We start from the raw sequence: 17,706 nt of genomic DNA on the forward strand, positions 1-17,706 counted from the left end.
ATTAAAGAATTATAGCCAAATCAATTATCGTTATGAAATTCTTTTGCCCCCCTCCCCCCTATTTGATGCTTTGCTCTCAGTTTGTTTGAGATGTGGCGAGAGAGGGATTAAAAGATCCTAAAAGCACAGCGCGGACTGAGCATCTTTCCGCATGTCTCTAAGTTTCAGCTAAACACCAACCTGTTCTTTGTAGCCTCCTCAGCATTCAGGCTATATTTAGCAGCCATTCCCCCATGTGCACAAAATCAATTTTCTGTCCGTGAAATCCCTAAATCTTCATTGCAAACAACAGGCATCCTCGTCAGAAAATTGCTGAGTCGCCGATAAGACGGGAGGGTCAATGAGTAACGCAGAGGGACATCTAGGTGGGGACTGTTACTCACACGATTTTTGGCTCTTCATATTCATTTCATTTTTTCACAACTTTATTTCCCACCTCAATCGCTCCATTCTTAGATCAACTCACCATTCGTCAACAGAATCAAAGAATATTCCCAAAACGTCTGCAAATCATTACCGACAACAGGTTCCATGGCAAAGACTTTCTCCCATTTCAATATTTTAAGGACGAGTCCAAGTTGAAGGAGAGGAGGAAGATGACAGACTTTAGGAGTTGAGAAAACAAATCAGAACATTTATCAGAGAGCCCCATGCGCTCGCTCCTTGCCCGCATTGGCACTCATGCTCCGTTGCGCACATCCAAGCGCACTCCAAACTGCTTCCCCTGCCGTCTGTCCATCAGTTTGAGCTGGTTTTGAAAATAAAGAAAAAAACGTCTGTTTTTCCACGTCGTGCGGGGGCCCTGGTATTAACCCTGCGTGTCATAAACTGGTGATATTTTGAAGGCTCCACATTTGTTGTCTCCGTACACTCCGGACTCTAATTGGTGGGCGTTGCTCCTCCTGCTTCTCCTGTGCATCTTTTCCTCTTTACCAAGTGTCACGATTCATCCTCGCACAGTTTTTCGGCGTCTTTTTTCTGTGCTTTGCCTATTCTTGGAAACACTCACAGATCGGATCATCTCCTGGCATATCTGACTGCATGCCCCCCTCTCTCCCCCTCCAACGGTGACCACTCCTACTCATTATCAATAGGTGGTGGTGGTGGGAGTTTACTTGGAGTCACATGATCACATTAGTGCCGTTTGCAATCCAATGGCAAGGATAAATCAACACTCCAGTCCCGACTCAGCTCCACAAGTTGGTCTGCCTGCGCTGTCCAAGGTGCTGAAGGCTGACTACAACTCTGCACTGCTGCAGAGGAAAGTAACCCGGTTCACCTCACCGTAAATATACTGTTAAGAGAGACCTGTGTACCTGTAGTAACTGAACCTGACCTTTGACCTCTGAGTAAAGGAGAAATTCCCCACAGGGATCAAAGGAGAATCATCATCATTTTTCAGTCAGGATTTGAGAAAGCATCAGTCTGCCCCCCAACCTCCCCCTCTCCTCTCCCTCCTGTGTGTTGGCCAATGCTAAGGCCAACACACAGGTGACATTTTCGGGCACATCCGGTTTTAACACCCATAACAATAATCATATTATTTTCAATATCCCTCCAGTTTGTTAAAGGTCACAGTTGATCCACAATGATTTCATATTACGCACTGGCTAAATGTCCTTCCCTCTAATTGCAGTTTGTGCTTACTGTACAAACACTGCCCGAAGGTGTTAGTTGCGAGGCACAGCTGTTCAAATCCACATAACTGCAAGAGGGTAAGAAAATTTGGAGATCCGTCACTGACACACACTTGGAAATTTTGGAGTCATGAAGTAACTGTTAGCGCCTTAACACACCCAAAAGAGATTTAAAAAAAAGAAAGAAAGTTTAATCTGCAAACATCTTTAAAAAAGAATTACATCACAAATCAGAGTCTGACAGGCAACAGTTGAATTCAGTGTCTAAGGAGTCGCCAGCCAATATGAAATTGATTGCAATTCCCCGCTGTTCTGCTCATTTGCACTGGAAGATAATAAATGCATAAAACAATATGCTGGACTTTCCTCTTCTTCCTGTAGCCTGCACAGCCTCTTTGTCAAAACCTTAACTAGCAACCATTTATATATATGCATGAGTAATACCTTCCTACCAGTGATTACATGTCTGCAAAGGGACTGGGAGGGAGTTGAAGGTGTGACTTCTGCTGAAATGTCACCAGATTTCACAAATAAAAACTGGAAATATACACTGGACTGTTTGTGATTTCATTTTCAGTTTTGTATTGTTAATTAAAGGCTTAATCAGGCCACTGTTTGAGTTAACTGACTGAGCTCTTTGACAGAAGATGGCAGCTAAACATAAGATATAAAATGTATTATGTAATATGTAATGTAAACATCTATTTTAAGGCAATTCCTGTTTGACATGTAACACAAATGTTCTATGTGGGCATTGTTTTAACGGACTGCTGCAAAATGGACCTGGCGGTCATAATGTATTTTTAGTTGCGGTGGGATCTACATGAGGTCAGTCAGTCCTACCCTTTGGTCCTTTTTTTTTTTCCATCCCTCCTAAACGGCACATGGTGCATGGGTACATAATTTATTCTCACTGCCATGTTTATGTAACATAGAATTAAAGGAGCACTAGATTAAGGGCTTTAAAGTGAATCTAGGAGTTCCCTTTGAGGTGTTTAGGTAAAAGAGTTCAGTTTCACCCAACAAGTCAATCTGCAATGAAGAAAACAGACTAAAAACTTATTGCTGGGTGAATCAGCGCCTTCCACATCCCAGCTGACACCTCTGCTATGTTTGTGTGAATGTTGACGTGGCAATCTGTAAGATGCTTTGTTGACACCGGTTAAGCAGTTACTGTTGTGTTGTTATTTTTTCTTCGGTGACATCTTTGGTGCTGAGTGCTCATTGTTGTGCTGTTAGTGTTTTTGCACTGCACTTCACAGAAATCACCTGTCAATCAAACAATGTGGGAGGCACTGGGACAACTTGCTCCTTAGATTCTATTCCACATGTAAGTTTTTTTTTGTTTGTTTTGTTTTTGTGGTAGGAATGACCTTCCCAAGACCAGAATTATGTAACAAGGGTTACACTTTATTTTGTGGCATTTATTTAGGTGAAAATGCTGCAGATTAATACGCTTATTTATCAGTGTATTTTGTACTAAACCATGTGCCTTTTCTACTATTTATGACAAGAACTTTGAGCATGCTTTTCTTTTATCTTTTCTTTTCTAACCAACTGATTTCATAACTTAGAAATTCAAAAACACGAGCAGCCTTGTTTCAGTAAGCTGAGTGCACACTGTAGCCCACATTTCATCCAGCGTTTCATAAATGCAGCCATTTAAGAGTCTAAACAGCTCCACTAATCAACAGCGTCTGGTTCTGCAGCCTGTCTATATTTAGCTCCCCTTTCTCACATCTCAAGTCCCTGCTCAACCCACCTACAGAGCTCGCAGTGCATTTCTGGAGAAGCTCAGAGAGAAAGTTTAATAATGGCAACTACTTGGATTAGTCTCCATGGTAATGACACCGAACACGCAGGAAGATCATTATGATCATGGTGCAGGCTTGCAGACAAACACAAAGACAAGCTTTGAACTGAAACTTGTTTTAAGGAGGCTTCGCAAACACGGAGCTCCACTTTACATTAACTGAGCTGATGGCAGTGATGCCACACACAGGCGATTAGGTGTGCAGACGGAGAGAAGTTGAGGATTGAGCATAGAGTGATTTTGTTAGAGTTGCCCCACACTGAAAAATGCTAGTCATGGTGTGGAGGCAAATAAAACGTCCTTGATGAGATTGTTTTGTTATCGCCACCTTTAGGCTAGGGCTGTGGGAGTGATGTGTGAGATAATGCCACATGAGAAACAATACAAATCAACACCATCAAAACATAATGATTTGATTTTTAGTGTTTCTAATAAACACTGAATTATCTGACACCTCTAATTACCAATCAAATCATCTATAATGTTATGTTTCCCTCACTGATCCTTCAGGAATATTCAAGTCTCTGAACGATGACATTACTGATGGGACTGATATTTTAACCAGTGTCTCTCTCTCTCTCTCTCTCTCTTACTATTACTCTGTCATTTTTCTCTCGTCCCTGTTCATTTCTACAGCAGTTACAACCAGAAATCCTGTTACAGCCGTGTTGATCAGACTGATTAACTTTCAGGAGGAATTCTGCAATCAGTGGTGGGGCCCACAGAATGCAGCTATCTCGAATCAGTCAAATGATTAAACCAGTAATTGGCCAGATTCATGCTAGAAGCAGCCAAGCCGTATCACTCACGCTTGTCGCCTTACCTGAGGCGACACTAATGGTTCCCAAAAGGACTGAACCTCTGCTCTGCAGATGTTGAGGCGTTTTCGCTGTTTACTCTCACTGTTATCTCGTCGCTTCCTGAGGGGAAAATGATACATATTCAATTAGAGGGAAAATTATTGCACAAATAATGAGTGTTAAAATCAGATGGGACACGTTGTTGTTTTATTGCTTTTTTTTGTCGTGTTGTTTTAAATAGGTACCATCCCCTGGACCAGGTCACTTCAGCAATGAATTTGTTGGAGCCCAATGGCATGCAGATTAGTTTGCTTTGGAGGCAAAAAAAAAAAAAAAAAAAAAACTTGTTTAAGCTAAAACCCAATACTCTATAAAATATCCTTGTCTTTTCATATACATATATTCATTATTAAAAATGCAAACAAAAGTGTGAGCTGTCAAAGGGGAAACTGTTAATAATATATATATAACCAGTTATATAATAATTATAACTGGTGTTCTTTGCTCTTACCACTTCCCTGTGTTACTAGCCTTCAGTCTAACATTACTTACCTCAACAAACTGATTCTTAGGCTCCACCCATTTAAATTCAACTCCACCAATGGGGTTGTTTCTGCCTCCAGAGCGGCTCAGCCTCCAGCGGTTTGTATAAATCCTGTGAGATGTAAACTTACAAGACATATTTTGACATAAGCTGCATTTTCAGTTAGATTTGAGAGTTCAGCTGAGGTTTTACTTCATACCAGTTTGTGTGCCACACCAGACACAGTGGCTTATTAATTGTTTTAAGTCACAGTGGATGAGTGAAAATGCAGCGGAAGAGGATTTCTGCACATTTCTGTGGCGTTTTTGTCTGAAGTGCTAGAAGCAGAAGAGTGAAAGAGCGGTGCAGGTGTAAAATTGCTGGTATTTTTTTTTTCACCTGATACCCTAATCCTCCCCTCCCCTCAACACTGGGAGATCATTTACATATCAAGGTTGCAGAAATATATGAATGGACGTGACTTACCTCTCAATACTGAGAGAGAGGAGATAGGAATTTAATTGAACTCTGGCTTCTTGGAGATTCATTTGCATGAGTGTTGTCATGCCTCTCCCAGCACCGTTTTAACGCTGCACCCCTCCCCCACCCCCCCACCCCCTTTTTTTTCCCCACACACACACAATTAATGGCTCACTTTTTTTTTTTTTCAAACAACAAATAATTTCCCCCACTGTTGTAACTGCCTGAGACAAGGGAACGACGACTGCTTGCAGGAAATAGATTAGCACATACTGGTAGATGGTTGTTAGGCTGATTATAACCAGAATTACAGGTACACTGCAAGGTAATGAAGGGTGCTGGGTAATAATACTGTGTTGACTTTCCTGCCGTGAAACCTCAGTTGAACTTCAGCTCGCGGGGCTGAAAGTACAAACAAAATGTATTCACTTCCATTCTCTTCTGGATGATATTCTTAGTCATTTAAAGGTCAAACTGTTGTTTGGGGAAGGGAACGATGTGGTGATGTAACTTAAGAAACTATAATGAAATGATAAGTGTGGATTCTGTGTTGAATTTCCCCTCATGAGCCTCGCCCTGCAGTTAAACCTTGAGACTATAACATCTTAGAAGCTCAGACAATCCATGCTGGTCGACCCAAATTCTCACCAAGGAAACCTGTAAGGCAACAATATGCTGCACATAGCACACTCATATTAGTCTGACTTGAATTCCAGTTTTGATAACTTGTGACTGGACTCTGATTGAGTATTGCTGAATATTGCTGAGTAAGACTTGTATTTACTGAGGACTTGAATTTTGAAGTGAAGACTTGATCACCTTAGATGTCAGTTGCACCTCTTTTCAACGTTACTACAAGTTTTTTGGTTCATTATCTGCTTGGTTAACAATGCAGGCCTACATGTAGACATACTCTATATGAAAATGTATCTTTCAGCATAACAACAGGTAGAAAGATTTCAGTGTCTGATGCATCAATAATAAAGTGACGGGTGAAGATCTTCGCTGAAGTGATCTTCACTGACGTGCATTTTTGCATTTACAAGCATGAATGTTCATTGAGGAGTGTTTCCATATGAATTACATTAACTCAAAGTGGTTCAAATCTAATTTCAACTTGGTCTTGAGTGATGAGTGCATGTGTTGTCCCCACTAATGGTGCATCCAAGGGTGAATTTGACAGAAATCTGAGTATCTGTTTGCAACTTGCCCCTTCTGGCCAAAGGACATGAAAGGTTAGGTACATCCCTCTTGGCCCATGAGCAACCTTCCCACCAAATGGAGGTAGCCCGACTAGGATTCAAACACTGCGAACTTGGGACTCACCTTGGACTCAAGGTTTGCTAACTCAACTACAACACTGGGGCCCCACAGTGCCATGTAGGCTGATAGGACGGGTGTATTTTTACATAAATTGGTAGGCCCTCTGCCACTGTCGGAATGCAAGTGGTGGAAGAACGTAGTTTCTTCATTTTGGCCTGAGGTGTGCTGCAAAAGGAAACGTCATGAGGTCACCAGAGTTGACAGGGTTCATCTTCTAAGGACGCATGAATAGGTTTTCCAAATTTCATGGCAATCAGCCCAATACATTTTAAGATATTAAACTTGGCATTTCAGTCTAAGGGTGATGTTAGAGGAAAGGTAATGGGGGTCATCAAAATTAAGAGGAATCTTCCTTTGGGGAGCATGAATGCAGTCACCAAACATCATGGCAATTTGCACCTAGATCTGGTGATGTCTCATGTGCAAAGCTGACATTTTGGCCTGTGGGTGGTGCTAGAGGAAAAGTCATAAGGTTCCCAAAATTGAGAAGGTTCATCCTTCCAGAAGCATGAATTTGCTCACTGAATTTCGTGCCAATCTGCCCAATAGATGTTGAGATATGTTGCCTTGGAGTAAAAAATTGAACACATGGATAGACAGACATGGCCATCTTTAGGCTCCGCCTGCCAGCAGAAAAATCTTGCCTAGTGCAGCTTTGAGGTTCTGAAAACAAAGAGAGACAAAACGATTTGCATTTGAAAAAAGAGTAAGATTACAGGAGCTGATAGAAGCACAAGGAGGGCATTTTAGGTTTTTAAAGCACAATCTTTTAGAAGGAAGGTTTGGTCTTATCAGGCTCTCCAGGCTGAGGCTGCATCCTGACCTTATTCTTCTCCCTGCCCATACTGTCAATAAGCTGAGGTCCACAGTCACACAACAAAACACAATCCAGTGTTACCACAGCATGCACAAGCACACCCACTTAGAGACATAGTTAATCTTTAAAGAAATTAGCCTTTTTTTCCAAACCAGTGAACTCTGGTTCAGTGAAGTCTATTCTCACTATACTTGCCATTTTACCTTACTTAGTCTGGTTCTCTTGTGATTGTTCTAAAAAAAAAAAAATCTCAAAAACAAACATAAAAAAAACATACCCAATAAAAGAAGTATGACTTCCTGGAATAGTTTGTACGCATTGCTAATGAACTCTCTGTTTATTTACCAATGTATTATTCACATAACATATAAACTAACAAATTCACTACAAGTGGAAAGCTGTTTGTGCTGAGATTCAAAAATCACTATATTTAGTAGTGGAGGAAAAAAAAAGATGCTTGTTTCTCATGTAACCACAGAGATTCAAGATGCATCACGTCTTACATCATAATATCATGGAGAACAGAGATAATGACACACAAAATATACAAGCAAACAATATCCTTCCAGTGCCTCTCCATGTTTGCCCAGCAAGTGTGAGTAAGAGGCACACCGTCTACCAGGGAAGCTCCCATTTCACACAAAAAGCTCAACATAATGGCTGGGCAGGAGGAGGGACACAGGGTGGTCTCACTGAAGAGGCTCCTACTGTACCACTGCTAGACTGCACAATGGTGAGTGTGTTTTCTCTCACAGATAAGCAGCCCCATTCAAAGAAACCCATAAGAGGCAAACCTCTGAGCACAAGTTCGTCTCTCACCTTCATCCCGATGGTCCGGTTCACTTCTGTTTCCTCTGGAGAGATTCCTATGTTAGCACCTGCTGGAGCTCCTCCAAGTGCCTCAGCGATGAGGTCAGAGAGGTAGGGCAGTTTCCATGGTTCCAACTGCAAACGAACATATTCATCTATACTTGAAATAGTGCAGTCTTTGCACCGCATAAAATGGCCATCCAAGTCATTTAGTCTCACATTCAGTCTTAAAATTTTGCTCACCTTAAAACAAGCCAAAAAAATAAATAAAAAATCTGCCAGTGGGAAGTTCCTAGTGCAGTTTCACACACAGGATTTTTCCAGTGAACAAGTATAAATATGTTGAAACAAAGCAGATTAGCCAACTAGGATCAAGAAAATGACACTTTAAGAGAATTATGGAAATAAGTTGATAAGCACTGGAAACAAGCAGGACAACCTCATCCCACTGGTGTCTTTTTTTAATACCTTGTTTTAAGAGGATTTTAACACTGAATATGAGACCAAATGATTCCTAAAGATTTTTTGCGCTGTAGTGATAAAGTAATGACGAACTGAACACAGGTTGATTTGTATCATTTATTTACACAAGTTATATGACATACATAATGATAACGTCAGACCAAGACAGTCAACTTCAGGAGGCCTTCGTTGGCTGTGCAGACTGTTTTTGATACATTTTTTCTTTGTTTCTGTTTTACACAGTTATTTGACATACACAGTAACAGAACAGAACAATGGCACTGTTTTTCAAAAATCAAGAACAGCTATTTACCAAAAAAAAAAAAAAAAAAAAAATGAATTGGTGCTACACTGGTACACCTGCAACAAACACTATAATACACCTGCAACAAAGCATGCAGATGTATTATAAAGAAGGTTCTCCTTATGCTCTACTGTACACACTATACTTCAACATTCAAATTACATAAATAACATTAAACAAAGTGATAGGCAATATTTACATGTGATTCAATTCAAAAGGCTAACGTATTTACACAGACTAAAGACCAAGAAATAACCTCAATGCTTCATCCAGATCCAATTTGTTTGTGCCGGGAGGCCCCGGAGGGCCCCTGGAGGGCCCTAGGCCCCGGCCTGCAGCGGTGTGTCCTGGGCTTTGATGTGGACACTGGGCAGGGCAAACCAGGCTAAGGGCAGCTCCCTTCCAGCACTGTCATCCTGAAACTTGATGTTAAGGTAGAAATCTCCAGTGTAGAGGAAGAGCAGGGCCCCGACACAGACGGAGTTTTCTTTGGGTTTAACCTAAAAAAGAAAACAGAACATTTAGGGTTGTTAGACTTTGCCTTTGAAATGTTTCATAATGAGCCAGGCACGCTGTCAGCCGGTGTGACGCCAGCTGCCAGAAAATCGGGAGCAAATTTGATGCTGAGGCTTTGATGGTGTGGCAAAGAGAGTGGTGCAGTGTTACTTCCTTCAGTTAAGAACAATTTCTAAAATTAAGCCATTTTTTTTTTCAGCGTTTAGGAATGCAGAGGAAGTCATCTGTGCTTTTATCTCCTCATGTTTACGATACTGAAACTCTCTTTATTCTGGCATCAAGTTAAAGTCTCTTTCATGCCTCAAGCTTGTTCAAAATGCAGCAGCTAGGATTTTAACACATCATTCCAGTGAGGTATCTCATCTCTGGTTACCTGTTGAGGATTCATTTGAAGATTTTACCAAAAGCATTGTTATGTGTGACTCCAAGCTATTACAGAGTTTACCTCCATGAACAACAAGCAGAGCCCCTGTGACTTTCATAGTCTAGGATTAAGACTAAAAGTGAGCAAAGTGACCACTACTACAACTACTGCTGTCACTCCTGCTGTGCTACTACTAATGCTGCTACTGTTTGTTTTCATGTGATGTGTCTTGTTTTTGAAATTATCCGTAGCATTAACCCTTTGAAACCAGAGCAATTGCTTTCTGTCAAAAACATGGCAAAAAGATAATGGGCAAATTAGCAAATGAGCAAATGAGCAAATAAACAAATAAATAAATAGGCAAAATCATTACAAGAAAATTACCAGAAAAGTAAAGAAAGAAAAGAAAAAAATCTGAAAAAAATTACTTGAAAATTTGCAAATGATTCTTCTTTTTACTGTAATTATCAGTGTGTGCCCTGCAACTTGTGCCACCAGGCTTGTCCTCAGCTGCCAAAACACATCATGAACTGACAAAATCTCACTGAAGGAACTCAGATTTTTGTGTCTATATCCCCATGACATCATGGAGCCTCCCCTGCCATCTAGAGGAAAGCAGCACTAATGTGGCACTCAAGAAGCCCCTGCTGACCGCGTCAATGTAGAACGTATTCGACCCGATGAAGGTGACGCCGTCCTGCAGGTCGTAGTTCTGGACTCCGTTCTGGTAGTCCTGGTAGGGCACCACGGTCAGGGCGAAGGGACCCACGGCGTTCTTGCTCAGATTGGTCAACTTGATTTCCAGGGTCACTGCGTCGCCCACTTTGCAGTCAGCGATAACGTCGCAGTCGCATGGCTTCCCGTTCACCACCACGTCTAGAGAGAGAGAGAGAGGGGGGAATAAAAGAGAAGCGAGGGATTAGCTGTGCTGGAGCAAAGTCAGCAGAGGCGGCAGGGTGGGTTCGTTTTCCTTACAGCGTGTATGTAAATGGAATGTCAAGTCATTTAGGGAAACACGATACGACGTGTTTAAAGCTGACGCGCAGTGTTCAGCTCTCCTATACAGTCATTCACAGGCTTGCCATTCAATCTCCACTTCATTTGAATTCATCAAAACACAGCCTGAACATGACTGGCCGACCATATTGTTTTGCGTGTGATCAATAGTCTTGTTTGCCCTAAAATACGTTTTATTGACTTTACCAGGAGAGTCGGGAGCTGTGGGTATTAAATGGATTCCAAAGGCATCCTGTCAATCTCATGCATGACTTATTTCTGTCAAGAAGGGACGAATGAGATTGTTGATCCCCCTCCCCGCCAGCTCGCCCTTTTCCCATGGCTCTCACACAGCTACACACACAGCTTTCTCTCCTCTGTACCTCCTAGTAAGACACATTGAGTGAGTTAAATTCAATTCTGCTAATGTGTGGCTAGTCACTCCTGACGTGGCCCCATTTGGCTAAGGTGGAGCGGGAGACACAGTGATTTGTTTTGAACAATGAGCTCAGTGAACTTCCTTATGCTCCTGGCGGGCTGAGAATAAGCCCAACTGAAAACACGGGAGATTCAGAGGCCACCGAAGACATCACCCACGTAATGACTCCTCTGAGAATAACCCTGTCACATGCACATTTGTGTATGCATGCACACACACAGGCGTGCAACATGCGCACACACAAATGGGCCTTTCTAGTGTCACGCCTGTGGCTGTGATAAACTCTGCCAGTCAGAGCTGCTGCGCCCGCGTGACAGGCTGATCAAAGAGCCGGGATGCGTTCAGCGCTGCTGGTGTGCCGATCTGTTGCGTACGATGAAGCGAGGGGGAGAGAGGGATTGGGGGTTGGGGATGCGAGGACAGACAGACCGTCTAACCGGAGGGGGGAGAGCCAGGGTGGGTGTGGGTGGCCGGGGCCTGCTGTCACAGTCGGTGAGAGAGCCCCAGGGAGGCTGGAGCTACAGGAGGGTGACATTCAGCTCCATGTCTGCATTAGCGAGACACTTCACTCACATTCAGACGACTGCAAACACACACAGACGCTCTTCAGAGATTCCATTATAACTTTACTAATTTATTATGACTTTTTGTTATTGCGTATGCTGTGCTATCTGTTGCTATGTCACAGATTTCTAGGGTCACACAAATATTTCAGTTTGCTGATGCTGCTTTTAAATTTTGGATACGACGCATCAGTGGCAGCAACCTCTAATCTGACAGATGTGATGTACTTTGACTGATTAAATATTTAGTGTAGAATTGATCAAAGTCTCTGAACTGATTCAGACATTTGGATGAAACATCTGAATTAGAGTTACATTGTGCCATGATGTTTTAAATGCTGGTTCAGGTTTTCCACCCTGATAACTGTGTTGGGAAAACACTGTCGTTCTTTTTATTCCTCAGATTTTACCTGTGCTAAACTCTATTTTATCCTTTATCTGGTTCTATTGTCAAAACCTACATTTGTTATGCAAATATGTTCACCCTTATTTGAATATATGAGCATGTGCACAAGCATTTATTTTATTCTCTTTAATAATTTATTTTTTATTTTACTTTGTATGTACATTATCATTTGCAATAGTCCTTTTTTCTTTTCACTGCTTATCATTTTTGCTTTTTTTTGTTGCATTTTGGTGCAAAACCTGTTTTGCTTAAAGTGCTATATAAATGAAATAAACTTGAATTATTGGAATATTTCAGCCATGAAAACAGACACTTGGTGTTGTATATCAGGTTGAAAAAAAAAAAAAAAAAAACTTGGCAGGTTCGATCTAAAAATATCAGTATTGGCACTGCGCTTCAAAAACACATTTTGGTCACACCTACTCAATGCCAGTAGTACTGCTGTACTGCACAGCTTTATGTTGAGGCTGTGGGGGAGAATCACCAGAGTTCATGATATTTTTCCCTCAGTGAGCCACAAGCTGATAATACTGCAACCGTACAAAAGTACTATGATTCAAAGCAGGGATATATTGACATTCATCACTTTTTAATTCATTTGACTGCAGTGACAAGTGGAAATAATATCACTGAGAGCAGAGGAACTCTCAAAATTATTTGTTGCCAAAAGTGGATCACGTATTACGCGGTGGATGATATTTCATTAAAAGACCTGAAATATGAATAGAATATCACAGTAGTGTGCTCCAATATATTGATGTATTATCACTGGACAAAGTAGTGCCACATTATTCTTAATTGATGCCCAATATTTATGAACTTCCCCTGTTGTGGAATGTTTCATTTGCATTTTTGAGTTCTACACAGACTACACTTGGAGTTCTTTTATGCAAATAAAGTCACATAATCAATGCTGGGCTATCCGGTGTTTTTTTTTTTTTTTTTTTAAACATTGTGTGGAGCCAATTTTAATAATTTGGCTCATGTTACACTGTGGTTCACTGACCTGTACTAATCTACATTAATTGGAAGACCTCTGGGATGTGCATTTAGACCACTCCACACCAACACACACAAACACACACACACACACACACACACACACACACAATGCGTTCATAGCCAGTGGGTCTGAGTGTGACACCTTACCAAGTAGTTATATTTAGTTTGTTCAAAGTCCTGTTGCTAGGAGATGTGCAAATTATAGGTAGAGCCTACATTGCTTCTATAATAGGAAGATAAATTCTTTCACATTAAAAATGAACAAAAGAGGAAAGTGAGTGGATTGAGCCAGTAACCCCCCTCCCATACACACATACACCTCTCAGTCACACACCCACAGCCAAATTTTACCACAGTGTGTCCCTCCTCTTCTCTACCATCCCTAACAGTGCATCAGCGCAGAGGCAAGCACTCATTAAGCCGACATCCAGGCAAAACTCGCAGGGGGAGGAACAGGCAGTGGGAAGAGAAGTCAGCCTGCTCCAGTGAAGCAAAGTTTCACTCATGTTAAAAATACATGTAATACTTTGTAATTATGCAAATTAGCCTGCACAAAACTTGTTTTGTCAGTGGAATGGTGTCTCAGTTGCGGGAGCATGCACAGAAGAGGCTGCCGGCTCGAGATTTCCGTTGTGTTTCGATGCCCAAATCATTATGACTGTGGCGAAAACAGTTCAAGACGTCATAATTCATTTCACCCATCTGCACGCAGAAATTAGAAGCATACCTATCATTCACAACAACAAGGGGCCGTGTGGGATAAAATTCAGATGCCTCCACTAACACAACAAACACTCCATAAACTTTGAATAAATAATGGACACTGATTTGTGGCTCTCATAACAAATAAACCAAGCAGGAGTGGAGAGAGCAAGATTTCTGATTGGTCTTGCCTCTCTTGGGTCCTTCAGCAAGCATCTCTGAATCTCCCAAGAGAGGACTTAAAAGGACATGACAAATTGGTGCCTCCTAAAAGCATCTGCTGTGCAGAGTCAAAGCAGAGTGTTGTAGTATCACGACAACAGTGCCATGCTCCCTACTTCATCCCCGTGTTCCTCTGTTAACTAGGTGTGTCAAGAAATGCAGTGTGCCCAGCGGCTGTGTAAATGTATGTACCATCCCTCAGGCTTATGGGGTAGAGAGAGAGCAATCGGACAGACTTAATGGGCCACGTTACTCAAAAGGGTCACCGTTTTCACACACAGAGACGCTTTAACATGGAACGGAAAACCAGGAGAACAAACGTCCACACCCCTTCTTCTTTTCAGCCTCATGTATTAGCTGGAGAGAGGCAGAGAGGGATGCACAGAGTTGGAGAGGAGAGCAGAAAATGAATGGATTAGTGAGCTGCAGAAGAGCAGGGTTGCCTGTTAGAGGAATTGTACTAATAAAACAGGCCACAAAACACTGAGTAGGTAAATGTCAGCAGGCTGCTTTGCAAGGGGGAAGAGGATTTGGAGGAAGAAATATCACTGCGACAAAACGGTGCAACAACTGCTCCGCTCACTGCTCTAACAAGTGCTCTGCTGCTGCATGAGCAACAGGTACATTACAGAGCATCAGGGACAGACGGCTGCTTGTTAACAATTCAGTTTACAGGTGTACCTGAACTCCTGAAGGCACGCAAATTACACGCAGTGTCACTCCTGAACTGGCCAGTGAAGATCCATACTTTATTTATGCATCCGTTTGATGTGTTGTGTTCCAGCTTGACGTATCGGATTCATTCCTTGCCTGTATTGGCATGTGCATGTATGGATGACATCTTATGCAACATATTTAGCACGGTTGGCTTTGGCTTTAATGTTAGCTCTACCCAGATGCTGCTGGTAGAGCCATACTCTGCAGAGGCAAAGTGCTGCGGCAGGCGTCGCCACAGCAACCGGAGAGAGAGTGAGAGAGAGAGAGAGAGAGAGAGAGAGAGAGAGAGAGAGACAGACAGAGCTCAACACACACCTCCCTCCTGCATGAGTGTGAAAGCCACAGATCAAACTACAACTCTCAGATTAAACAAGCCTCTCCACCCCTCACTGTATCTCTGTCACCCGTGAAGTGCAGGAGAAGGTAAAGATAAAGATGACGACCAGGGCTTGGCGATGTGCCAACACTTACAAGATTAGGCGGTGCGTCATGCCAGCGTCGATTCAGCTCCTTAATGTTCAGTCACAATTATTGTCTAGCAGGAAGGTAAGCGGACAAATCGTGTTGAAACAACCCCCTGCACTCATGACACGCTCGTCACACCTTCAGCTTGTAGTATTCCAAAAATAACATTACCTGGTTATGAGAACAATTTTAATGTTCAGTGATAACATTTAGCTCGGAGGCGATCATTCAGCAAAGGCAGTTTACTCGTCAACTACAGCATAACATATGATTCACATTTATGAAGCTATTTCGGGAGGTGGTTTGTGTGTTGAAGGAACTGCAATACTACAGAGAAACATGGAAAGAGGAAGAAGAAGCTTCTTATCAAGGCCTTGAACAAGCATATTCTTTATCTACAAATGTGAGTGTGCCAGAAATACTATGCATATCTTGAATGACACTGAATGAGTATGATAACAGGATAATCATCTGTATGAATATGTTGCATTGAGGGAATTAAAGAAAAAAAAAAAATCAGTAAAACTAGTCGTTAAGCTCAATCCAGACGGAGCGGGTGGTCCTCCAGGATAAACATTAATAGTAAGGTGTGCTCAGGCTCAGATGACCAAGTGACTGGGGTTTAACAGCTCATGCTGGCTGGGGAGCACTCTAGCTAGGGAGGGTCACTGATGAATGCTCTGATGGAGCCAGAGGATGTGCTTTAAAAGGTTGAGGTGTGTCGCAGTGAGACTAAAAATAACCTGCCAGCCTCTGATATCCCCCAAAGCCATCTGCCCCTTTTATAATTATCCCCATAACAACCACTCACTCTATTTCTGTTGTCTTTTCCTTCCATGAACAATTGCTGTTAAAGATTCCATCTGCTCTGCCAAAGAGAGGCCAGGAGAATTCCAGCTTTTGTTTGTCTCTGACTCATTTATGCTTGAGGTGCACATTAAACATTTGCACATTTATCAGTTTGGACCCGGAGGCCGATACTTGTTGAGCTTTGGAGCTCTTTGGACAGCTATGTAGCAGAATATGCAATGTAATAGATGAAGGCAATATAAACTAACCATAAATTGGCAGATTAAACTTCTCCCATTACAGCATCTTCACAAAAGGTCTGAGTAATCACTGTCCATCTGTGCCTCCTTTTCAAATCCACTGCCAACGGTGTGTAATTTCACTGTTAGAGGGATATATTTAAGAAGCTTCACCTTGGGTACTGTGATTTTAAGCGCTGATCACGATAGCAGCTGCCTGTGGTAGAAACATTGTGGGTGTCATGGTTTGTCTTCAGATGTTTTGCAGCTACAGTTTATAAGCTCTCTAGACTAATGTCGGCCAGTCACACACCTCACTTTTAACTAACCACCTCTCACCGAGGGACAAAGGCATCACTCTTCCAAAACACCAAACAGCACTTCATTCCCTGCTGGTGGGGACAACATGACCTATGTTTGTTTAAATAATAGTGAGTTGCGGTGGATTGTTTGTCTCATTTTTCCTTCCATTCTATCTCTCTCTCTTTTGTTCCTCAGCAGAGGAGTGCACTCTGCAGCCTTAGTGTCTGCATGGTAACATTCAAGGTCAGCACTGTTTAGCATCCTTATTGCTCACTTAGAGCCCCACTCAACTAGGCTCTTTAAGCCAGTGGAGTACTGTGGGGATATACTAGTAAAGATGCTCACACGAGACCTTTAACAATTCAACTTATTGTGATACATCAGACCACAAAAAGTGGCCATAAGAGTGTGCTCTTGTCAGACTCGAGGAGGAAATAACAAGTGACCTGAAAAAACTCCACTACAAGGGGGAGTACGAGAATAATTAATGAATGAATACAACTAAAGGCCTGCTGATGTTAGCCGATTCTGCGGAAATCAATGGGTCTGGCTGTCAAAATCCTCCCCGATTTAACGAGATGAGGAATCTAATTTTACCTATTACCATGTCGTAGAGCACTGTCGACACCAAAGTGTTGTTGGGAGATGAGCTCGCAGGCTGGCAACTGCAGAGGATGTTTTTCTCCATTCTTACTAATAAATTCACGTTAATATATTTTCACTACATTTCCTGCTATTGAAAAGGCAGCATGCAGTGTGTCTTGGATGTTGAAATTTTATCTGCATACAGCGAGACCACAGAAAATCAAGTATTTTCAAATGAATGTCAAGCTTCTTGGCTTATTTTCTGGGTTATTTCTTCAGCATTTTTGCCTTTATTTGACAGTCCAAAAGTCAGGAAGACAGTGAGAACTGGGAAAGAAAGAAAGAGGATGACATCCCAACTGACTCACCCAGCAACCACCCCAAGCATTGTTTTTTTTTTTTTTTTTTTTCGCCCAAAGTTTCTATTGA

General features: G+C 42.0%; 1 protein-coding gene across 5 annotated transcripts in view; it reads right to left on the bottom strand.

The window, feature by feature from the left end:
• The window catches only part of trappc9 (trafficking protein particle complex subunit 9), a 229,764-nt gene that overhangs the window by 2,596 nt on the left and 209,462 nt on the right, over window positions 1-17,706 (bottom strand). For 4 of the 5 annotated variants that reach the window (XR_003928915.1, XR_003928914.1, XR_003928913.1 and 1 more), the window contains 3 exons: window positions 10,502-10,725; window positions 9,049-9,469; window positions 2,402-2,404 (listed from right to left, as the gene is read on the bottom strand). Coding sequence is in view for 1 of the 5 variants with exons in the window: in XM_030063142.1 (XP_029919002.1) it covers window positions 9,290-9,469; window positions 10,502-10,725 (404 nt within the window). In the remaining 4 variants the exon portion in view is untranslated. Of the gene's footprint in view, window positions 1-2,401; window positions 2,405-8,762; window positions 9,470-10,501; window positions 10,726-17,706 lie in introns of those variants that run through there. The other variant, XM_030063142.1, reaches the window with a different exon arrangement.

Source organism: Myripristis murdjan, chromosome 11 (genome assembly GCF_902150065.1).
Source record: "Myripristis murdjan chromosome 11, fMyrMur1.1, whole genome shotgun sequence".
NCBI classification, from domain to species: domain Eukaryota; kingdom Metazoa; phylum Chordata; class Actinopteri; order Holocentriformes; family Holocentridae; genus Myripristis; species Myripristis murdjan.